The sequence below is a fragment of the Lepus europaeus genome, chromosome 12 (assembly GCF_033115175.1).
Source record: "Lepus europaeus isolate LE1 chromosome 12, mLepTim1.pri, whole genome shotgun sequence".
NCBI lineage: Eukaryota > Metazoa > Chordata > Mammalia > Lagomorpha > Leporidae > Lepus > Lepus europaeus.
In genome coordinates this window covers 3,721,513-3,745,876 of record NC_084838.1, presented here as the reverse complement: position 1 = coordinate 3,745,876, position 24,364 = coordinate 3,721,513, and the positions used below count along the sequence as shown (strand labels likewise).

The 24,364-nt window shown below is 53.2% G+C and overlaps 1 protein-coding gene across 4 annotated transcripts in view; it reads right to left on the bottom strand.

The window, feature by feature from the left end:
- The window catches only part of RAPGEF1 (Rap guanine nucleotide exchange factor 1), a 142,588-nt gene that overhangs the window by 58,603 nt on the left and 59,621 nt on the right, over positions 1 to 24,364 (bottom strand). For 3 of the 4 annotated variants that reach the window (XM_062207333.1, XM_062207331.1, XM_062207330.1), the window contains exons 2-3: positions 5,292 to 5,431; positions 4,729 to 4,842 (exon numbers count right to left, since the gene is read on the bottom strand). In XM_062207333.1, the coding sequence (XP_062063317.1) occupies positions 4,729 to 4,842; positions 5,292 to 5,431 (254 nt within the window). The remainder of the gene's footprint in view (positions 1 to 4,728; positions 4,843 to 5,291; positions 5,432 to 24,364) is intronic. The other variant, XM_062207332.1, reaches the window with a different exon arrangement.

The window sequence follows — 24,364 nt, the reverse complement described above, 5'->3', positions numbered from 1 at the left end:
CCTGCACCTGCCAGCTTCTACACCACCGCCCAGGCTCTTCTTTCTCAGCGTGGAGATCTTGGGCCCCAGCCAGCAGGTGTCCACACCCTCTTTATTCCCTCTTCCAACCGCCCCCTCTGCTGCTCCTAATTTCAGAGACCCAGGTCCCAGCTGGCAGGCAGGGGGAGAAGGTAAAGCAAGAGACATCTATGGGCGGGGCCAGCACTTTGGGGAAGTATGTTAAGCTGCCGCCTGAAGCACCAGCATCCCATATGGGTGCTGGTTCAAGTCCCGGTTGCTCCACTTCCTATCCAGCTCTCTGCTGTGGCATGGGAAAGCAGTAAAAGATGGCCCAAGTCCTTGGGCCCCTGCACCCACGTGGGAGACCCGGAAGAAGCTCCTGGCTCCTGGCTTTGGATTGGCTCAGCTCTGGCCAATGCAGCCAACTGGGGAGTGAACCAGTGGATGGAAGACCTGTGTGTGTGTGTGTGTGTAACTCTACCTTTCAAATAAATAAATAAATAAATCTTAAAAAAAAAAAAAAAGTGAAATCTATGGAATAAACCCAAAGATGGACAGCCGACTCAAACAGGATCAACTGCAGGTGTTGTGTGAATTAAAGAGGTGTGTGTGTGCACATGTGTGTGTGAGAACTGCCACTGGTGGGCTCTCTGAAGTTCAGAGAGGCTAAATCAAAACAACGGAGGGCCAGAAGATGACTTCAAGACAAAGTTACATATAATCTAGGAATACACAAAAAATGATGTGATTCTAATAAAAAGTGATTATGAACAATAGCTCTTTTCTTCTAAAATGATGGGGAATGTCATTTTAAATTTAAAAAAATTTACAATAGTGGAGGTTTTTATTCCACAGGAGAATCAAAAGAAAGTGTATACAGGAATGTGATCAACCATGGTCAGCCACTCTCCAAGACCTGGCCTATCCCTGTGGCCGCTCCCCCGAGGCAGCCTATGCACCATGGAGAGGGATTCCCTGGGGGAGGAGGGGCGCTCCTGCCTCGTCTCTGTCTCTGGGTCCCCTCTGGCCTGGCCTTATCTTTCTCCTTTCACCACCTATCTGCTTATTCACTGTCTGTCTTCCAGAAGCCAGGAGCGGCTCCTCCGCCTCTGTCCCTGCCCATGGCCGGAGGAGCCCCAGGAATCGGGACGCTCCGTGCTGCGGGCTGTGAATGCGGCTGAAGCCACAGTCAGCTTGGCAAGAGGAGGGCCATGACGCCAACGCTGTGAGAAACCTGGGGAGGGAACAGAAACGTCAGCAGGTTTGTAAGGGGATGGGAGCGGCAGGCATTCGAAAGGGCAAGGTGTGTCAGGGTGGAGAGTCCTTCCACGGTGCAGGAAAATCGCATCAGCCGCTTAAGCCGGGTTACCCTGAGCTCCTAATGAAACAGCCAACCACTCGGGGGTCATGCTGCACCCGTGACCCTCCAGAAAATTCCACCCCACAGCTGGTGGTCTCTGAGTGCCGTGCAGGCCCCTAGCCCTTCCACTGTTAGACTGCGGCTTCTTGCAAAATGCAGCCAGCAGTCACAGCACTGACCTAGTGCCGGCTAGACGCGGGGCAGGGGCTTGGTGCTAGAGCTGCCCAGCCACGAAACCGTGGGGTGGGAGGAGTCACGTCACCGGGTTCGCCCAAGCCTGGACACTCAATGCTCTCAGTGCCTGGGGAAGGCCTGGGCTTGGGGACCAGGGGACTTCAGCTCCTTCAGTGCAGAGTGGATGGCCAGCACCTGCCCGTCTAATTAAACAGGGTTATGTGGGGGAAAGAAGGAGCTCACGTGATGAAAAGACACCCCCACGACAACGGACTACAGCTGCTGACGGCAAAGCAAAGGCGGACACAGAACACAAGAACGTGGAAGGGAAGGAGGAGCCGGAACACAGCCACCACTCACAGGGAGCTGAGGTCACCCACCGTGCTCCCTATTCCATACCCATGGCTACCACCCCGGGAAGTAGACACTGTTATCAGCTCACAAGTGAACAAAGTGTGGCTTGGTGGTGGGTGGCGGAGCTTGAGCAACCTGCCCAGCGTAACACAGACGTAGCGACAGAACTGAGACTGGAGGGGCCAGCGCTGTGGCCTAGTGCGTTAAGCTGTCACCTGCATCACAGGCATCCCACATAGGCACCAGTTGGAGTCCCGGCTGCTCCACTCCCTGCTAATGCACCTGGGAAAGCAGCAGAAGATGGCCCTCGTCCTTGGGCCCCTGCCACCCATGGAGGAGGCCCAGAAGAGGCTCCTGGCTCCTGGCTTCGGACTGGCCCAGCTCCAGTTGTTGAAGCAACTGGGGAGTGAATCAGCGGACGGAAGATTTCTCACTCTAACTCCGACTTTCAAATAAATAAATAAATCTTAAAAGAAAAAAATATCTTCCGAGGGGAAAGGGAAATCCTTTCAGAACCCACTCGGAGCCCCAGGACCCCCTCGGAGATGGAGAACCAGCCCTCCCAGGCCGTTTCTAACAGCACGAACGGTAACCATCCTTGCATATGGCTTGCCTCTACTACGTTAGCCTCTGCAGCTCGTGGCCAAGCTGGTTAAGAAGCTGCAGGAAGACTGTCACTTCACTCCACATTTGCTGAGTTGTTAAATCCATGCAGAAGGACCTGAGAGACCAGCACCGCACCCGAGTGGACCCCGCCTGCACAGACAACAGAGCACAGTGGGAGGATGGACTCCGAGTAGGCAAACTGGGGCCACGGCCAGCCGAGTCTGCAGACTGGCAATAAGCAAAGCTTCCCCACAGCGTGGTGAGGGGTTAACGAGACGGCATGCGTGAAGCCGCCCAGGACAGGGCCTTGGGAGAACCTCAGTGAGCCTGAATGTGCCCGCTCTACCTGTGCTCCAGTTTTCCATGTAATTAAACAGAGAAAGCCAAGCACACAGCCTGGGGTAGAACGAGAACGTAGGTGCAAATGCTCGCCAAGCGGTGACGTAACGCAGCTCGCGAGCCCTGAATGACAGGTCCACCGTGAGGTTTCCCGGATAAAAACCGCGGCAGAGACCCCTGTTACTCCCAGGTCTGTCTGGGGACCTCCGCCAAGCAACAGGTCGTACTCATTGTCCCATGCACATGACAGCACACAGCCTCGCCCTTCCACCCTTGCTGAAGGGCTGTGACCAAAGTGGGGCGGAACACTCTTCCTTGGGGGAGGATCCCACGGATGTCCCCTGCCACGGGACAGCTTTCTCAGCCCGGGAACTACTGACGTCGGGGGCGGATACTTCCTGTTGGGGGAGTTGTGCTGGGTATTGCGGAATGTTTGCCGTCCCTGACTCCCACCCACTAGACATCACAGCCCCTGCTGGAGCCCCCTGCTGGCCACCCTGCCAAACGCCCCCTGGCATTTATGTGCGGGCACCCCACTAAGTGAGGGGTACTTCAGCACTGAATTTTCCTGCGTGACTTCTCTCGGAATAATGAATAAAGAGGGGGAAAAACCTAGAACCAAGTGGCTGAACAGTTCTGTATCAGGGTTCACGTTCAACTCCAAGGAGAGTGTAAGTTGTCACCTTGCCCTGGACCAGGCGGTTCAGAGAGTAAGCATTTACCAACAGCTTTGTTCTGCTGGCTATCCATGGAGCAAGCTCTGTAATAAAAAAGAATAATGTGGCACAGACCTGCTCTTCTGCTTCGCCCCTTATCTCCAACCCAGAACGCAGGATCAACCCGGCAAACACTGAATAGCTCCCGCTTGCTCTCCGGCCTCCTTTTATTGACAGATGGGTTAGGAAAAAGTGTGATTCAACAAAAGGCTTTTGGAGTTAAGACCTTTATTTCCCCAACTTCTAACCAGAATTTTAAGACGTTCTGCTGGCCAGCATTAAAATAAAAAATAGGTGCGTTTCAAAATGCAAGAATTCTGCTTAAACGACAGGGCCGTGTTCCTGCAGCCGCGTTAACTGATGGCCGTCCCGACAGCGCTCCCGTAACTGTGCTCTGAACAACCGTCGGGGGTTAAGGGTCTGTCCACAAGGCTTGTTTTTACTTCACTTTGCGAAGTCTGGTTTTGTTCTCATGGGTAGTAATGAGTTGGGGCCGATACTCAGATTTGCGAGACGTTAAGAAATAAACGGGCTTTCTTTCACAAGAAGAAACACAGCACCGTGAGAATTCGGCAGACTGCATCCCATTGTGACCTCAACTCTTCTTTGCTGGGACCTGGGCTAAATGCTGACTTATCTCCCTAGACTCGGCAGCTTCCTTTCCAGAGTTTTCACCGTCAGGGCTGCTGTAAAGATCAGGTAAGCGGGAGCCAAGGAAAAGCTCACTCGGCGTCAGCCCACAGAGGGTCCACAGGCTCTGAGCAGCCCAGGCCCACAGGCCCCGTGCGATGGCTAAGGGAGCACCCATGGCTCCAGAAGCCTTTTCCTTTCTAAATACTCAGCATCGCAGCGATTCAAGAGAGGAACAGCTGCCCTTGAGAGAGGAGATTCGCCCACTTCGCTGCAACCCGCCGGACCCAAGCAGCACACCCAAACCAACCCAGAAAGGATCCCAAGCTTTTGCCACGGAGTTCTGAGCTCACTCCAAAGACCACGGGGGCTCGGATAGACTCTCGTTTATCCAAGGCCCCTTGGCTCTTTCCTGCAGGAGTTAGCCCCGTCGCCACCCGACTGAACACGATGGTATTGCAATAGCTTCTTCTCCATCCCCAAAACCATGGACCAAGATCCTACAGTAGAAGGCAAGGCAAACCCCGTTGTTCTCAATGTCACACTGACCTTCTGCCTCTGAGACCTGGAAGCCACAGCACTGGTGGACATAAATTCTACTGCCTGCTGCTCCAGATCCAAGGGGTTAGGGTAGCCCTCTGGTAGAAATCTGTGTGCTGCCTCCTGGAAGAGAGGAAACCTGGATTCCTACAGAGCTTCACATGGCCATTTTAGGCTGAAGGGAGGGGTTGAGGGAAACCAACAGCTGCTTGAACAATTGGCTGGACTGGCCCTGTGCAGGTCACTAGTGCTTGAGGACACCTGTGGCTGGCTTTTGAGGGGTTTGCACGTTCCATCCCATGGGCCCTATGCCAGAATGACGGACACTTCGGACGTCAGAAACGTCCCCGTGCGTGTGTGCAGGGCACTGCGGGGCTCCCTGGGCGGGAGGCAGCACCAGGCGAGCAGTTTCAACGCCCACAGCTGGTAAAGGAGAATGGCAGCCAGCTGAGCCTGACTGACGGACAGGACGCTCACGCAGCACCCTAACTGTTCTCACCGCAGGCCCCGCCTGCGACCACTGCCGGACAAGCAGCACCGACTCGTCCTGCGACCCGGCGGCGTCCACCTACCTTGTTCACAGGCTTCTCCGGGATCTTCACAGACACCTCGGCTGGCTTCCCCTTCTTGGACGGCGTTCTCTTGATTTTGGGCGAGTGGAATTTGTCCATCAGCTTCATGGTGAAGGAAGAGAGGTGAGAACGCTGGGAGTCTGGAAACACAGAGGATGATGATGGTTGGCGGCAGGGCGGGAAGAAGCGGCGGTTCCCCGACCTTCCGTGGAGACGAGCAGTGTCCCCAAACCAATCTTCTCCTGGCTGCTCAATTCCAAAGGAAAGGAAACATGGGCCCATCAAGACACCCCTGTTTCAGGTTTTGCAATTCCCATCTCGGTTAGGTTATTCAGAATGGTGGAAGCCAAAGGCAGTCAAAATGGGTACGGAAAAAGAACTTGCAGGTATTTCTAGGTGTGCTTACCCAGTCTGTATGATGACCTTACCAATGCCCAACGGAAACGGCTAAGAACAAAGAATCCAAGTAGAATCACAAAGTGTAGGATGGAAGAATTGGAGAGGAGGGGCTGGCACTGTGGCACAGCCGGTAAAGCTTTCGCATGCAATGCCGGCATCCCACCATGGGCACAGCCCTGAGTCCCAGTTGCTCCACTTCCCACCCAGCTTCCTGCTAGTGGCCTGGGGAAAGCACTGGAAGATGACCCAAGTGTTTGCGTCCCTGCCACTCATGTAAGAAACCTGGATGAAGCTTCTGGCTGCTGGCTTCGGCCTGGCTTAGTGTTAGTGGCTGTGGCCATCTGGGGAGTGAATCAGTGGATGGAAGATCTTTGTCTCTTCCTCTCTCTCTGTAACTGTGTCTCAAATAAATAAATAAATAAATAATCTTAAAAAAAAAAAAGAAAAAAAGAATTGGATGGGACCAAAGGAAAAGGTTAAGCCTCTACCTGCAGTGTCAGCATCCCATGTGGGTGCCAGTTTGAGTCCCAGCTGCTCCACATCCAATCCAGCTCCTTGCTAATACACCTGGAAAAGCAGTGGAAGAGGGCTGCTGCTGTGGCGCACTGGGCTAAGTTGTCACTTGCAGTACCGGCATCCCATATGGGCACTGGTTCGAGTCCCAGCTGCTCCACTTTCCATCCGGCTCCCTACTAATGGACCTGGGAAAGCAGTAGAAGATGGCCCAAGTGCTTGGGCCCCTGCACCCACATGGCAGTCCAGGATGAAGCTTCTGGCTCCTGGCCTCAGATCGGCCCAGCTCTGGTCATTTGGGGAGTGAACCAGTGGATGGAACATCTTTCTCTCTGTCTTTCTCTGTAATTCTGCCTTTCAAATGAATGAATAAAAAGAGAAAAAAGAGAAAACAAAAGCAGTGGAAGATGGTCCAAGTATTTAGGCCCCTGCACCGTGTGGAGATGTAGAGGAAGCTCCTGGCTCCCGGCTCCTGGCTCCGGCCTGGCCCAGCCCCAACTCATGTGGCTATTTGGGGAGTGAACCAGTGATGGAAGATCTCTTTGTCTGTCTCTATCCTTCTCTCTATATCTCTGCCTTTAAATAAATAAATAAATAAATAAAGTGTTCAAACAAAAAAAGAATTGGAAAGGAAGACCCTTTTCAAATCAATCTCCTCGTATATTGGTTTACGGAACAGCAACAGCAACGAGTGAGGGGGGTGGGGCCCTGCTGGCAGCAGAGACTGCGCTAGAAGCAAGGTGTTCAAAGCCCTAGGCCAGGCTGGAAGACGACGCTTTTCCCTCTGAGACCAGGAGCAAGCCCAGGGTGTCTGTTCTCACCACGCCGATTTGATTTTGTGACGGAGGTTCTTTAAGGGGCAGCGGGACCAAAAAAGAAAGGAAAGGGAGATGTAAAACTACCTTGATTTGTAGATGACATGATTTTACATATGGAAAATCCTGAGCAATCCGCTAAAAACTATCAGTACTAACAGATTCAGTGAGGTCACAGAGTACAAGACCAACATACCAAAAAAGGTTGTACTTCTATATAGTAGCAATGAGCATTCTGAAATTTTAAAAGGCTTTCGTTTATACGATCATCAAAAAGAATCTATTTACGCATAATTTTAATAAACGAAGTGTTACACACTGAAAACCACTAAGTATTGCTGAAGAAAACTGGAGATGATTTAAGTAAATGGATGAATAATCTGTGTTCATGGGTCAAATGGCAATCCTCCCCAGTCTCATCTACTGGTCAGGAATCCCTGTGAGAATCCCAGGTGGCTGTTTTTCCAGAAATTGACAACAAAATCCTACAATTATCCTGAAATACAAGAGACTAGAATAGTTAAAGCATCTTTAAGAAACAAAGTCAGAGGACTTACACTTCTCAGTCTAAAAACTTATTACTCCTGGCCTGAAGTGCCAGCATCCCATATGGGCGCTGGTCCTAGTCCCAGCTGCTCCTCTTCCAATCCTGCTCTCTGCTGTGGCCTGGGAAAGCAGTAGAAGATGGCCCAAGTCCTTGGGCCCCTGCACCCTCCTGGGAGACCTGGAAGAAGCTCCTGGCTCCTGATTGGCGCAGCTCCGGCCATTGTGGCCATCTGGGGAGTGAACCAACAGATGGAAGACGTTCTCTCTCTCTCTCTCTCTCTCTCTACCTCTCTCTGTAACTCTTTCAAATAAATAAAATAAAATCTTTTTTAAAAATAACTTATTACTGCGAAGTCCCACTAACCACGACAGCACGGCACTGGCACAGGACAGACATGGAGGTCAATGGGACAGAACTGAGAGTGCAGACATAACCCACGCATCCACAGCCAACAACTTCCAAAATGGTGCTGAGGCTGCTCACTGGGGAAGAATCTTTTCAACAAATGGCTGAAGCTGTGGTGCAGCGGGATGAGCTGGCGCCTGCAACACCAGCATCCCACATGAGCACCAGTTCAAGCCCTGGGTGCTCCACTTCTGATCCAGCTTTCCTGGCGGGAAAGCTGAGACGACCCAACTACTTGGGCTCTCACCTCGCATGTGGGAGACTGGGATAGAACTTCGGGCTCCCGGCTTCAGCCTGGCTCAGCCCAGGCCATTGTGAGCAGTAAATCAGTAGACGGAAGGTCTCTCTCTCTCTCTCTCTAACTCTACCTTTCAAATAAGTAAATACAGCTTTTTAAATATGGCACTATGACAACTGGAGAGCCACATGCATCTCATACCATTGACAAACATGAACTCAAAATTGGTCAAGCATCTAAATGCAGGTTTTCAAACTATGAAACTGAAAAAAAAAAAAAACACAGAAGATTTTGAGGACTTTGGATTTGACTATGTTTTCTTTCTTTCTTTTTAAAGACTTATATGAAGGAAAGAGTGACAGAGAGAGACACTTTCCATCTGCTGGGTCACTCCCCCGATGGCTGCAACAGCCTGGGCTGGGACAGACGGAAGCCAGGGTGTTCCTGGGGGCAAGGACCCAAGCTCTTGGGTCACCTTCTGCTGTCTTCCCAAGTGCGCTGGCAGGCAGCTGTAGTGGGGCTGGAGCAGCTGGGGCCAGCATGGCAAGTGGTGGCTTAATACGCTACGCCACAACACAGCAGTGCTTTGACAACACCAAAAGCCCAAGTGGCAAAAGAAAAAAGTAACACTAGTGGGACTTCATCAGAATAAGAAACTCTGGGCTAAAAACGACACCACAAAGAAAGTGAGAGGGCGAGAACAAACGCAGATCAGAGAGCCGACAGAGGACGCGCGCTGGAATACAGAGAACGCTTGCAATTTAACACAAAAAATCATCCAACTTTAAACAGGCAAAGGATGTGACAGACATTTCTCCAGACGACAGACCCACTGGCCACAGGGACATGGGAGATGGCCAGCAGCACCAGCCATCAGGGACACAAACCCACACCACAGCGAAGGCTCAGGGTTTGGCACAGCAGGTTAGTGACTGCCACACACACCCGCGCCTCGTGTCAGAGGGCCTACTTACTTCACTTCTCTCTCCTTTTTTTTTGTTAAATAAATATTCTGTTTATTGCTTACTTGAGAGGTAGAGTTACAGACAGTGAGAAGGAGAGACAGAGAGAGAGAGGTCTTTCATCTGCTGGTTCACTCCCCAAATGGTTGCAACAGCCACAGCTGGGCCAATCTGAAGCCAGGAGCCAGGAACTTCTTCCGGGTCTCCCACATGGGTGCAGGGGCCCAAGGACTTGGGCCATCTTCCACTGCTTTCCCAGGCCACAGCAGAGAGCTGGATCAGAAGAGGAGCAGCCGGGACCAGAACCAGCGCCCATATGGGATGCTGGCACTGCTGGCAGAGGATTAACCCACTGTGCCACAGCGCCAGCCCCACTTCACTGCTCATCCAGCTTCCTGTTAATGCTTACCATAGGAGGCAGAAGGTGATGGCGCAAGTATTTGGCTTCCTGCCGCCCACGTGGGAGAATGAGCTGAGTTCCAGATTTCTGGCCCAGCCTTGGCTCCTACTCATATTTGCATAGTAAATCAGGGGGCGACAGATCTCTTTCTCTATGCTTTCCAAATAGAAAGAAAGCAAATAAGTATATATATTTTAAAGCCAACAAATGCATTAGAAAGTAAGTTACCACTTCCCTCCACCACTGGTGAGAATGTGCGATGGTGCAGCTGCTTTGGAAGACACCCGGCAGTGCCGCAGGAATTCCACTCTAGGGATGTACCCAAGGAAAAAAACACGCACCCACAAGACTCGGCTGGGTGGAAACAACGCAAATGTCTGAACGTCTATGAGTGCCTGCATCAAATACGGCCCGTCTCTACAGTGCAGTACTGTTTGGCACTAAGAAGAAATGGAGCACCGGCACACGCTATAAGGTGGACAAGCCCTGGAAACCTGTCAAGTGACAGAGGTCGATCATAAAGACTCCGCTCGTCCGAAGCAGAGAGAACAGGCAGACCTGCAGACGGGAAGCAGACTGTTTGTTGTCTAAGACCGGGACAGGCCGACAGGGACACAGAACTGCGTGGGGCTTATTCCGATAGGGAGCAAGAATATTCTTAGAGTAGAATGCACTGACAGTTGCTCAACAGTGAGTTACTAAAAAACAAAACAAACACCTTAGAAGTGAGTGAAGTATATGATGTGTGAATTATATCACAGTAAAATGGTTAAAAAACATCCCAGCACCCAGTGGGCAAGTTTTTGCTCATCTCACCACTCACCACAACGCCTTTCAGCGTCTGAAGCCGTACCAGTAGCTGGTTTCCTCCCAAGAACACAAGCTTCCTGAGGCCTGGGCCTGCTTCCTTCACGCCTCTTCCCCAGTGCTAACAGGGTGCCTCACCCAGAACAGCTTGACCTGCATCCACTAAACGAAGAAATCAACCAAGCAAAAGACACCCCAGGGGAAGAGGTGTCCCCCTCCCCCAGTCTACCTGAGAAGCAGCGGGCTTTGGGGGGCGGGGTGGGGGGGAGGGCAAGACAGAGTTTCCGTCTACTGGTTCACTCCCTAAATGCTGGCTAGGAATGGTGCTGGGCCAGGCGGAAGCCAGGAGCCAGGAATGCAATCCAGGGCTTCCACTGGCCGGCAGGAACTAATCTGAGCCATCATTACTGTGTCCCAGGCTCTGCATTAGCTCTGGAAAGCTGGACTAGGAGCTGGAGCCAAAGCTGGGAATTAAACCCAGAAACTCCAAGCTAGGACGTGGGCTTCTTCTTCTTTTTAAAGATCTATTTAAAATGCAGAGTGAAAGAGAGGGAGAGACAGAGAAGAGAGAAGATCTTCCATCTGCTGGTTCACTCCCCAAATGCCCACAACAGCCGGGGCTGGGCCAGGCCAGGCCAACGTCAGGAGTCAGGCCTCCCATGTGGATGGCAGGAACCAAGTACTCGCGACATCACCTGCTGCCTTCTAGGTGCACTGGTGGGGAGCTGCATTCCAAGCAGAGTAGCTGGGACTCGCCCACACCCTCTGATGGGGGACTGAGGCATCCCACCTGGCGGCCTAGCCTGCGGCAGCACAACACTGACCCAGTGCCGGCCTCTTAACTGCTAGGTCAGATGCCGGTTCCAAGACCGCTTTTGGCAGCAGCAGAAATTCACAGAAAGTACTTGAACAGACTAAAAAATCAAGGAGTAAAACAGGATCCCACGCCATGGGAAACATATTTGTCATTTTAAAAATAAAAACAAGAAAAAGAAAACCATTTCCCTCATTAATATTTTCAGTAATACTAAAAACAACAAAACCAACCTCTCCAAATAAGTGACAAAGCACTTTACCACACGGGGCCAGCTGTGTCCACTGCTGCTGTATGTGACTTAATAAGGCCAAGGTTCAATTCCTTGGTCAACGACCTCCAGGAGGCCTGGCAGGATCAGAGAAACCGTGTGCCCACTGCACTCTGCGCCAACAGGAAGCCCAGCGCTGACCCTCACTCACACGCGGTCACACCAAACACTGCTGTGCAGCCGTGTGCTGGTCAGCCTTCCTAGTTGCGCCACGTGGACACACACCCGCAGGAGGCCGGTGCGCCTGGCTCTCAGCCCCAGCTCCTTGTTTGTCCACAGCCATCCCTGGGACTGGAAGCGGGTTGACTGGGAGGGTGATCTCTCCCGCTCCCCTGCCCTGCCTCTTCTCCCTCACCCCCCAAGCACGGTGGTTCCATTTACAGTGTACACGTCCTTCTCCACACTTCAACATTATGGCGAGAGGCGAGTCACTCGGTGGTACTTAAAAGGATGTGTACTGGAGTTAGACCGTTTGGGTTAAAAACTTAGATGCCACCTAAGTCTTTGGTGTCTTTGTCTGGAAAATGGGGTTGATGATTTTATCTTTCTAGAGGTAGCCGACGTGATGTGGATCAAATGAGACACTGCACTTACCCAAGTGCCTGGCACACAGTACCTGCTCAATACAGGGAGCGAGCTATACAGTGTGTTTGTCTGTTTTTAAAGATTTATTTAATTTATTTGAAAGACAGAGTTACAGAGAGAGGTAGAGACACAGAGAGAGGTCTTCCATCCCCTGGTTCACTCCCCAGACGGCCGCAATGGCCGGAGCTGCGCCGATCCAAAGCCAGGAGCCAGGAGCTTCCTCTGAGCCTCCCACGTGGGTGCAGGGGCCCAAGGACTTGGGCCATCCTCTACTGCTTTCCCAGGCCATAGTCGAGAGCTGGATTGGAAGTGGAGCAGCTGGGACTGGAACCGGCACCCATATGGGATGGCAGAGCTTCAGGCCAGGGCTTTAACCTGCTGTGCCATAGCGCTGGCCCCATAGCTATACAGTTTGGATGGGTAGCAAGGTGGGCCAAATTCTTATTTCCCAACTACTCACAGAGGTTGGCCGGGTTGGTTGGCTGCTTACCCCGTAGCACCAACAATCTAATTTAATATTCTGCCTGGTCTGCTCCACTGTTGGCCTGAACTGTGAGCTCCACCTGGGCCTAGGCCTGGCCAACAACTCCCTCTTCGGTTTAAATGCTCCTTCTGTGCTCGCCTTGGCGCTGCCCCGTCCTACCCCTCCTGATGCTGGCCTCCAGGAGCTGCAAGGAGGCACGGCAGCTCCCAAGTTAGATGGGACGCTAGAGCAGCTTACTAATCTGTGCTACTTCCGCCCTGCCAAGGAAGGCTGAGAGCAGGGAAAGAAAAGCAGACACAAACAGGAAGTCCATGCAGTTCCTTGGGGTTACTTTGGTGGTCAAAGAGCTTCTCAGCCACAGGCTGGGCGAGCCAACTTCCACCTTCTCCACCACTTGCTGGCCTGAGCTGTGGGGAGGGAGGCATGAGGTGGAGGAGACGGCCAGACTCACAGCCCTGCCGTTCAGACCATGGCGGAACCGAACAGGCAAGGGAGGTGGTGTGGTGGTCACCAGAAAACCGTCTGGGGTTCATGCAAACGCAGGCAGTGCCGGCGCTGCTCATGACCCAGCGATGAGCTACTGACAGGCTCAGGAAGTGCGTTATCTCTCCATCTCTGCCCTGCCAGCCGGGGCCCAGTGCTAGTCTGTGCTGGAGTGCAGCTGGGATTCAGGCCAGCATCCAAAGGCTGTGAGACGCCCACCACCAAACCGCTGCCCTTGGGGTTTCGAATGACCACAAGACAGCCAGCTCCAGTACAAGAAGTGATAAATCAGGCAGAGCGAGCAGTCTCGACTCTGGAAATCGAGGACAGAGTTTGGCTTGGAGGCTCTTTGTCGCCTTTCCTTGAACAGTGGGTGTCAAGGTCATTTAGGCTGTGCCTCTGAGTGTTGAGGGAGTGAGGGGTGGCTTCCGCAGCAGCACTGCTGTGAGGGTCATCCTGCCGACAGCTCCAGGTAGCTGCAGACACACGCACGCACACGCGTGCACACACACTCTCCCACCCATCTTCTGGGGTAGAGGGCAATGCCAAGAGATGCTCCCCTCACCCTGCAGGCTCAGTGACCTTTGCCAGCCACAATCCAGTCCCTCCCTGATTTTTCATTTAGGAAGTTACACTTCAGATTTTAAATGTGTGTCTTCTTACACACTTTCTAGCACTAAAATTAAACATTTTAAGAGAGCACATACATACATATACAAGCATGCCTTGGCAGTACTGCAATAAAGCGAATGTTGCAAAAAAGCAAGTCACCTGAATTGTTTGGTTTCCCAGGGTATACAAGTTCTGCTTACGTTATACTGTAGCCTATTAAATGTGCCACACCATTATGTCCTTTAAAAAATATACTGGTCTTAATTTTTAAAAATTACAAAAATGCTAATGATCATCTGATCTGTCGGGAAAATGGTGCAGATAAGACTTGCCCAATGATGGGGCCAGCACTGTGGCCTAGTTTAAGCCTCTGCCTGCAGTGCTGGCATACCATGTGGGCACCGGTTCAAGACCCGGATGCTCCACTTCCGATCCAGCTCTCTGCTAATGCACCTGGGAAAGCAGTGGAAGATGACCCAAGTGCTTGGGCCCCTGCACCCACATAGGAGACCTGGAAGAAGCTCCTGGTTCCTGGCTGCAGCCTAGCCCAGCCTGGGGTGTTGAGGCCATTAGGGGAGTGAACCAGCAGATGGAAGACCTTTTCTTTTCCCTCTCTCTGTATTTCTGTCTTTCAAATAAATCATTCTTTTCTTTTTTTTTTTAATGTGCTAGACGCAGGGCTGCTATAAACCTTCAATTTGTTAAAAAAAAAAAACATGCAATTATCTACAAAGCACAATAAAAGGAACTATGCTGCTCTAGGTTCCAGAGGATGAACCAAATCTATGTATCCACCACCTGGCACTTTCTGCAAATGGAAATGGTCCACATCTACACTGACACGACGGCCCCTGCGGGTACCAAGCACCTGGAGTGCCTTAGTGTGGCCGGAGAGCTGGGTTCTCCCTCCACTGTGATGGGAACAGCCACATAAGTACCTAGACGTGCCTAAGTGTGGCCGGAGAGCTGGGTTCTCCCTCCACTGTGATGCGAACAGCCACATAAGTACCTGGACGTGCCTAAGTGTGGCCGGAGAGCTGGGTTCTCCCTCCACTGTGATGGGAACAGCCACATAAGTACCTGGACGTGCCTAAGTGTGGCCGGAGACCTGGGTACTCCCTCCACTGTGATGCGAACAGCCACATAAGTACCTGGACGTGCCTAAGTGTGGCCGGAGAGCTGGGTTCTCCCTCCACTGTGATGGGAACAGCCACATAAGTACCTGGACGTGCCTTAGTGTGGCCAGAGAGCTGGGTTCTCCCTCCACTGTGATGGGAACAGCCACATAAGTACCTGGACGTGCCTAAGTGTGGCCGGAGAGCTGGGTTCTCCCTCCACTGTGATGGGAACAGCCACATAAGTACCTGGACGTGCCTAAGTGTGGCCGGAGAGCTGGGTTCTCCCTCCACTGTGATGGGAACAGCCACATAAGTACCTGGACGTGCCTTAGTGTGGCCGGAGAGCTGGGTTCTCCCTCCACTGTGATGGGAACAGCCACATAAGTACCTGGACGTGCCTAAGTGTGGCCGGAGAGCTGGGTTCTCCCTCCACTGTGATGGGAACAGCCACATAAGTACCTGGACGTGCCTAAGTGTGGCCGGAGAGCTGGGTTCTCCCTCCACTGTGATGGGAACAGCCACATAAGCACCTGGAGTGCCTTAGTGTGGCCGGAGAGCTGGGTTCTCCCTCCACTGTGATGGGAACAGCCACATAAGTACCTGGACGTGCCTAAGTGTGGCCGGAGAGCTGGGTTCTCCCTCCACTGTGATGGGAACAGCCACATAAGTACCTGGACGTGCCTAAGTGTGGCCGGAGAGCTGGGTTCTCCCTCCACTGTGATGGGAACAGCCACATAAGTACCTGGACGTGCCTTAGTGTGGCCGGAGAGCTGGGTTCTCCCTCCACTGTGATGCGAACAGCCACATAAGTACCTGGACGTGCCTAAGTGTGGCCGGAGAGCTGGGTTCTCCCTCCACTGTGATGGGAACAGCCACATAAGTACCTGGACGTGCCTAAGTGTGGCCGGAGAGCTGGGTTCTCCCTCCACTGTGATGGGAACAGCCACATAAGTACCTGGACGTGCCTAAGTGATGCCGGAGAGCTGGGTTCTCCCTCCACTGTGATGCGAACAGCCACATAAGTACCTGGACGTGCCTAAGTGTGGCCGGAGAGCTGGGTTCTCCCTCCACTGTGATGCGAACAGCCACATAAGTACCTGGACGTGCCTAAGTGTGGCCGGAGAGCTGGGTTCTCCCTCCACTGTGATGCGAACAGCCACATAAGCACCTGGACGTGCCTAAGTGTGGCCGGAGAGCTGGGTTCTCCCTCCACTGTGATGGGAACAGCCACATAAGCACCTGGACGTGCCTAAGTGTGGCCGGAGAGCTGGGTTCTCCCTCCACTGTGATGGGAACAGCCACATAAGTACCTGGACGTGCCTAAGTGTGGCCGGAGAGCTGGGTTCTCCCTCCACTGTGATGGGAACAGCCACATAAGTACCTGGACGTGCCTAAGTGTGGCCGGAGAGCTGGGTTCTCCCTCCACTGTGATGCGAACAGCCACATAAGCACCTGGACGTGCCTAAGTGTGGCCGGAGAGCTGGGTTCTCCCTCCACTGTGATGGGAACAGCCACATAAGTACCTGGACGTGCCTAAGTGTGGCCGGAGAGCTGGGTTCTCCCTCCACTGTGATGCGAACAGCCACATAAGTACCTGGACGTGCCTAAGTGTGGCCGGAGAGCTGGGTTCTCCCTCCACTGTGATGCGAACAGCCACATAAGCACCTGGACGTGCCTAAGTGTGGCCGGAGAGCTGGGTTCTCCCTCCACTGTGATGCGAACAGCCACATAAGCACCTGGACGTGCCTAAGTGTGGCCGGAGAGCTGGGTTCTCCCTCCACTGTGATGGGAACAGCCACATAAGTACCTGGACGTGCCTTAGTGTGGCCGGAGAGCTGGGTTCTCCCTCCACTGTGATGGGAACAGCCACATAAGTACCTGGACGTGCCTAAGTGTGGCTGGAGAGCTGGGTTCTCCCTCCACTGTGATGGGAACAGCCACATAAGTACCTGGACGTGCCTAAGTGTGGCCGGAGAGCTGGGTTCTCCCTCCACTGTGATGCGAACAGCCACATAAGCACCTGGACGTGCCTAAGTGTGGCCGGAGAGCTGGGTTCTCCCTCCACTGTGATGGGAACAGCCACATAAGCACCTGGACGTGCCTAAGTGTGGCCGGAGAGCTGGGTTCTCCCTCCACTGTGATGCGAACAGCCACATAAGTACCTGGACGTGCCTAAGTGTGGCCGGAGAGCTGGGTTCTCCCTCCACTGTGATGGGAACAGCCACATAAGTACCTGGACGTGCCTTAGTGTGGCCGGAGAGCTGGGTTCTCCCTCCACTGTGATGGGAACAGCCACATAAGTACCTGGACGTGCCTTAGTGTGGCCGGAGAGCTGGGTTCTCCCTCCACTGTGATGCGAACAGCCACAGAAGGCTGGTGGCTGCCAAACAGAAGCAGAGCGGGCTCCACTGCAGCCGCCACGTGCTCCTGTGTAGCTGAAGGAGTCACAGCTCTGACTTCCACGCTCTGCACCCTTTACTTCTGTGACAGTAACAGACTGTACGCTGTGACCTGCACACAAATGGGAACACACAACAGTTCTCAGGGTCCTGCTGCTGTGTTCCACTGTAGCCTGACATTCCAACACGCGTTGTGTAACGGCTATCAGTGCTGGGAACCCCATGGACTCCGTCAGCAGACACTGGGGTACCTCGGTGCTGCTGTGGAGTCTCCTACGCGGCTCCTGCACACAGGGAGAGTTCTGTACGGCTCAGAAGCCTCCATCCAGAAGGTCTGAAATCGGAGCGCCTCCACGACCTGAGACCTGAGTGCTGCCATAGAGCCCCAAGGGGAAAATCCCGCATCTGACCTTGGGTCACAGTCAGAACGCAGACGCACGAAAAATACTGTGCAACGCTACCTTCAGCCCAAGCTGTGTGTGAGACCACATGAACTTCCTGTTCAGAACCGGGCACCGGCTCCCAGATAGCTCACTACATATACACAAATATTCCACGATGCGAAATCTCAAACACTGGTCCCAGCACTTCCCGTGACGGGTACTGAAGCTGTGCCATCTTCAACCTTGCAGACACTGCTGTGCTGCCCTTCTACAACCTACAGTAAGGTTAAGAGCAGCCCTACCCACGTCTGCCTCCTCTTCCACATGGCCATGGCTAACCAAAGGGAACAGAAGCCCCTTCACGTGGAAGTGCTGCACGCCACCGTATCTTGGTGTGGTCAATGAAAGCCACTTGGGAGGTTAAGTGGAAGGAATTTGGGAAAGCAGTGCCCCGGACCACTGCTCGGTGGCAGTCACACCAGAGGGGCTCAGAGACGCCCAGTGACTCATCTGCTCGTCATTTCTTCCACAGGAAGGCAGCTCACATGAGCTCACAATTTCTATATAAACGGCTGTGACGCTGCTAGCAGCAGCCAGCTTCTGGGGCAGCCCCAGGCTGCAGATCCGGCTGTCAGATAAATGCCCTTCTCCACCCTGAGAGGAGAGGGTGGGCCGGGCTCCTCTGTCCCCTGGGGGAGAGCAGGGCTCATCCTTACCCTGACGGGGGGGGGGGGGGGGGGGCAGGCAGGGCTCAGAGAGAGAGAGAGAGAGCATGCCAGCACGCAGGGCTCATCCCTACCCTTACGGGGGGGGGGGAGGGCGGGCAGGGCTCAGAGAGAGAGAGAGAGAGAGAGAGCGTGCGAGCGCGCAGGGCTCATCCCTACCCTGACAGAGATAGAAAGAGAGAGAGATGGCGGGCAGGGCTCAGAGAGAGAGAGAGAGAGAGATGGCGGGCAGGGCTCAGAGAGAGAGAGAGAGGGAGAGAGAGCGTGCCAGCACGCAGGGCTCATCCCTACCCTTACAGGGGGGGGGGCGGGCAGGGCTCAGAGAGGGGGGGGGCGGGCAGGGCTCAGAGAGAGAGAGAGAGCGAGAGAGCGTGCGAGCGCGCAGGGCTCATCCCCACCCTGACAGAGAGAGAGAGAGAGAGAGAGAGAGAGAGAGAGATGGCAGGCAGGGCTCAGAGAGAGAGAGAGGGAGAGAGAGAGTGCCAGCGCACAGGGCTCATCCCTACCCTTACACACACACACACACACAGAACTACCTTGGGGGGGGGTGCTGGGCTCATCCCTACCCTGGGGAGGGGGGTGCTGGGCTCATCCCTACCCTGACAGAGAGAGAGGGTGGGCAGGACCTCAACCCCAAACAAAACAGTCACACCAAAGCCCTCTGCCGGATGCCAGTAGCTCACTCTCAGATCCTCAGCCCGCCCTGCAGCCAGCCCAACACAAGCGCTGCGTGCTGCTGACAAATGCTCACACTGGCTGGCCTCCTTTCAAACGTCACTTGTAGAAGCAGCTGGGATCCCAACTTAGCAGTGGTTTCTGTCAGGGCTTAGCTCCGCCGGGGACGGGGGCACCTGAACACCAAGCACACAAAGCCAAGGTCACGGTGCACAGCACTCGGAGGAGGTCCCAAAAGGGCGGCGGGTAATCCTGACAAACAGCGTGGCCGTGTGGCCGCCAGTGTCTCATTGCCCATCCTGTGCTGGCTCGGAATGGCTCCCGTAACACACACGCGTGTGAGGACGACAGCTGGAGGGGGGGAGTGGCTGGGGACTGGGACGTGTGTTCTAACTTGAGCTCAGCCACTTCCTTGGACAAACTTCTCACCTCGCCGAGCCTCAGTTCCTCATATGTGGTTCCAGAATGACCACAGGCCCACCTCCTCCCACACTGCCGTGAGGACCGACCGTGAGCCTGCGTGCATGGGAGGCGCAGAGCCAGGGGCCGGCATGCAGCACACGCTGGATGCACGTAGCCACGGTCGCTATCTGATCGCAACGCCAGTCTCTGCCAACACTTAATACGGCAAATGCTAAAAATAGTCCCAGTTGAGGAGAGCCAGAAGCAACCTGATGTTTCATTTTTTTCTAACAATTTCCACATTAAAAGAGCTTCTGTGTTACTGAATATAGAACTATTCATGTCAAAATCGAGGGAAGACAGCGTGTGAAGTTTCGCAATACCAAAGGCTCTTGTGACAGGAAAAGTCTGCAGTGCTACCCACTTGCTCACAAAGTCTACCGATGGCTCTGCCACTGCTGGTGGAAACCTCACGTGTATCTTCTTTTTCTTTTTCAGAAACAAAGGCAAAACAGTTGTGTTAAAAGATCTAAGCACTGAAAAAACACACACCATACAGAAAGTGAAAATCCCTCATCACTCCACATATGGGAGAACTGGAATATTTTTACTTTTTTTTCCCACTTGGCAGCACACTGAGGGGCGCTTTCCCAGGTAAGCAGCGCTTGAGCAATGTTCTGCTGGAACAAGGTGGGGGGGTCTTCAGAAATTCATGGACTGAAAATAAAGATCAGCTCGTTTTGGAGTGCAGTGTTTGAAACCACGCGAACCTTCTGAAGACTCGGGCATACGGGGCCGTCGTCCCTTTTGCTCTTCAAACAGTGCCACGTTGACAAATGCCCTCGTGCACGCTCTGTGTGCGCATGTGGCACAGAGTCCTACGTGGAACTTTAAAGATTCATTTATTCGCAAATTGCTATTATCTATCTGAGAGGCAGAGAGACAGAGCGAGGACAGAGAGTGCGCGGCCAGGGCCCTGCAGCGTGGAGCTCGCGGCTCGATCCAGGTCTGCCTTGCAGGTGGCAGGCGGGCAGTACTTGAGTTGTCTCCCAGGGTCTGTGTGAAAGCAGGAAGCCGGGGTCAGGAGCTGGAGCTGGGAAATCGAACCCAGGGGCTGCGAATGGGACGCAGGTGCCCTAACCGATGTATTAACAGCCAAGCCAAATGCCCGTCCCTAGGATGGGACGCGAGGTCAGAGAGAACAAGCCTGAAGAGATGCCGCCAACCTGCCCTAGTGTGCAGCTGGACTCGCCCTGTGGGGACCAGGGCAGCGGGAGGCTGTGGGTAGCGGCAAAAGCGGTAAGTGGCAAGGAAGAGGCTGGGCCACTGGGCCCGACCATCTGTGGAAGAAATCAGATTTGCCTTGGCCTGAGGTTCACATCTGACTGGTGAGGATTAACAACGGATACAAACTGACACTTACCAAGAGATGGTATCTAAATGGCCACGAATATATGACAAGGTGCTCTACTCCACCTGTCACCAGGAGACGATAGGTTAAAACCATAAGGAGATACTGCTAAATACAAGCCTGAACAGATAAAAAGAAAAACAGCAGACACCAAGGACTGTGAGCTAAGAGCAAGGCGGACTGACAGCCACCTGTCACCACTGAGCCGCCTCCCCCAAGCCCAGTGGCCCCACTCCTAGGCACACACTCTGGGACAGCACCACTCAAATGCCAGTTGATGGCAAAGGGTAAACTGAGGCATCTTCCCATAACAGAATACAACGCAGCCGTGGGAGGAATTCTGTGCATCTACACAAACACGCAGAAAGAAGCCAGACGCAAAACAGAACATCTTGAGTGACACCACATGTGTAAAGACAGGAAAATCCACCTATTCTTTTCGGAACCAGGAGAATGGCTACGCTTCAGGCTGGGGACTGTGGGAGATGTGAGGGAGTGGGCTTCTGGGGTGGTGGGTGAGGCCTGACTTTGATCTGCAGTTGGCTAAACTGTGTTCAATTTGTGTGTTCAATTTGTGGAACTGTGCAACCTGTGCACTTAGGATATATGTGCTTCTCTGGTAAATGATATACATTTCAACAAAAAGTGGAAATAGGCTAGACACAAAGGTCTAAGGTTCTTCTAAACAAGAAACCACACAATTTTAACAAGGGTCAAAGTAACATCATTTGCACCTTAAGTAAATCCATTCCCCCACAGACACAAGTTCCACCTGCAATGTCTCCTCTCTCCTGCACCCGCAGACACACGTCCACCTGCGGTGTCTCCTCTCTCCTGCACCCACAGTGAGCACCCACAGACACACGTCCACCTGCAGTGTCTCCTCTCTCCTACACCCACAGTGAGCACCCGCAGACACACGGTCCACCTGCGGTGTCTCCTCTCTCCTGCACCCACAGTGAGCACCCACAGACACACGTCCACCTGCAGTGTCTCCTCTCTCCTGGACCCACAGTGAGCACCCACAGACACACGTCCACCTGTGGTGTCTCCTCTCTCCTGCACCCACAGTGAGCACCCAGAGACACACGTCCACCTGCGGTGTCTCCTCTCTCCTACACCCACAGTGAGCACCCAGACACACGTCCACCTGTGGTGTCTCCTCTCTCCTACACCCACAGTGAGCACCCAGACACACGTCCACCTGCAGTGTCTCCTCTCTCCTGCACCCACGGACACACGCTCCACCTGCGGTGTCTCCTCTCTCCTGCACCCACAGACACACATCCACCTGCGGTGTCTCCTCTCTCCTGCACCCACGGACACACGCTCCACCTGCAGTGTCTCCTCTCTCCTGCACCCACAGACACACGTCCACCTGCGGTGTCTCCTCTCTCCTGCACCCACGGACACACGCTCCACCTGCGGTGTCTCCTCTCTCCTGCACCCACAGTGAGCACCCACAGACACACGTCCACCTGCGGTGTCTCCTCTCTCCTGCACCCACAGTGAGCACCCACAGACACACGGTCCACCTGCGGTGTCTCCTCTCTCCTGCACCCGCAGACACACGTCCACCTGCGGTGTCTCCTCTCTCCTGCACCCACAGTGAGCACCCACAGACACACGTCCACCTGCAGTGTCTCCTCTCTCCTACACCCACAGTGAGCACCCGCAGACACACGGTCCACCTGCGGTGTCTCCTCTCTCCTGCACCCACAGTGAGCACCCACAGACACACGTCCACCTGCAGTGTCTCCTCTCTCCTGCACCCACAGTGAGCACCCACAGACACACGTCCACCTGCAGTGTCTCCTCTCTCCTGCACCCGCAGTGACAGGAATCACAGTTCTTGTTATGACGGAAGAGAAATGAAAGTGTGGAGCCATGAAAGAAGTAAGAAGCCTCGGTACTGAGTTGCTGTGGGAAATATCAGCGTGAAGTCAAGATTTAAAAATATAAACATACATCATGCGTCACTTAGTTCTGAGAAATGTTAGGCACTTATGTCACTGTGCAAACATCGTGGAGTGTACTTGCAGACAGGATGGCTACATTGTCACTAGACAATGGAATCTTAGGCTGTCACGTGTGCATCTGTTGTTGACTGAAACATGCTACATGGTGCACGTGTGTACATACTACGCGATGCACTCACCAGACAGAGAACAGTGACTCTCTAGTCAGGGGAGCAGCTTTAGTGCCCTGATCTTGGTCTCTAAAGGCCACTTCCCATCAAATGGAGCCAGGTCTCAAAGAAATGGATGACCCCAGGCTGATTTCCCTGAGGAGATGGAGGGAGGCAGGGAAAGTGCAAGGTGACTCTGGAGAATCTTTTGCATGATAAAGAGAAATGTCCGTGGATTGAGGAGACGTCCATAACTGGGAAGTTGATGTGAAAGAGCTCCCTCTAAGTTCGGAACAATTTGAACATCAAAAGGAATGATTATAATGGGCTGTAGCACACTGAATAAGACAGCAACAGCCAGGTCCACAGAGACACCAAAACAGCATGGGGTGGGGGTGGGGGTGGGGGGGATGTTAGCCAAATTAGAAGAATGAGAAAACAGAACACCCAAGCCAACAGGGAAGGGGTGTGTCCGATCTCAACTTGCCCTGCAGAGCGTGCACCAGCTACAGAGGGAAAGTGCACTGCGCTGGAGAAAGCTGGCAGACTGCACCGTAACCACCTGATGGAGCCGATCACTACCAGCGACAGACAAGGTCTGCACACAGCACCCTCGTCCTCTTAGTAAACGGGGAACAGACACATCCAACTTAGGGCACTGCCTGCAGAAAACACCTGGCACACACGCTTGCGATCCTGATAACATTCAAAATATAGACTAAAGAGACACAACAACCAAGTGCAGTGTATGGCCCTTCACTGGACTTTGGATGTCTGTCCGTCTCTGTCTCTGATGCACACATACACACACGAGCTAGAACAACATCATCAGGGGAATTTGATCATGGAGCCACTATTACGTTAATGTTAAATATCTCAGATGTGATAATGATGTTGTAGCTACTTCTGCCGGAAAATGTCCTTGTTCTTAAGAGATGTAGTGTTACGATGTCTACAACTTGCCCTTGGTTTGGTAAAAAAAAAAAAAAAAAGTGTGTATCACTGAGAGGGAAGAAGGGAGGGGAAGCAAATGTGGCGGTCTGACAGCTGATGAGTCTAGATGCGGTATATGCATTTTTGTTTTGTAAAATTCTTTTGGGGGCTGGTGCTGTGGTGTAGCGGGTAAGGCCGCTGCCTGCAGTGCCAACATCCCATATGGGCACCGGTTTGAGTCCCAGCTGCTCCACTTCCAATCCAGCTCTCTGCTATGGCCTGGGAAAGCAGTGGAAGATGGCCCAAGTCCTTGGGTCTCTGCACCTGTGTGGGAGACCCAGAAAAAGCTCCAGGCTCCTGGCTTTGGATTGGCATAGATCTGGCCATTGCGGCCATCTGGGGAGTGAACCAGTGGATGAAAGACCTCTCTCTCTATCTCTCTGCATCTGCTTCTCTGTAACTCTTTCAAATAAATTTTTAAAAATTCTTTCTGTTTCTATAGGCTTGCATTTTTCTCAAAATGAAATGCTGGGAGGAAATAAAGAATAAACAGGAAGGAGTTAC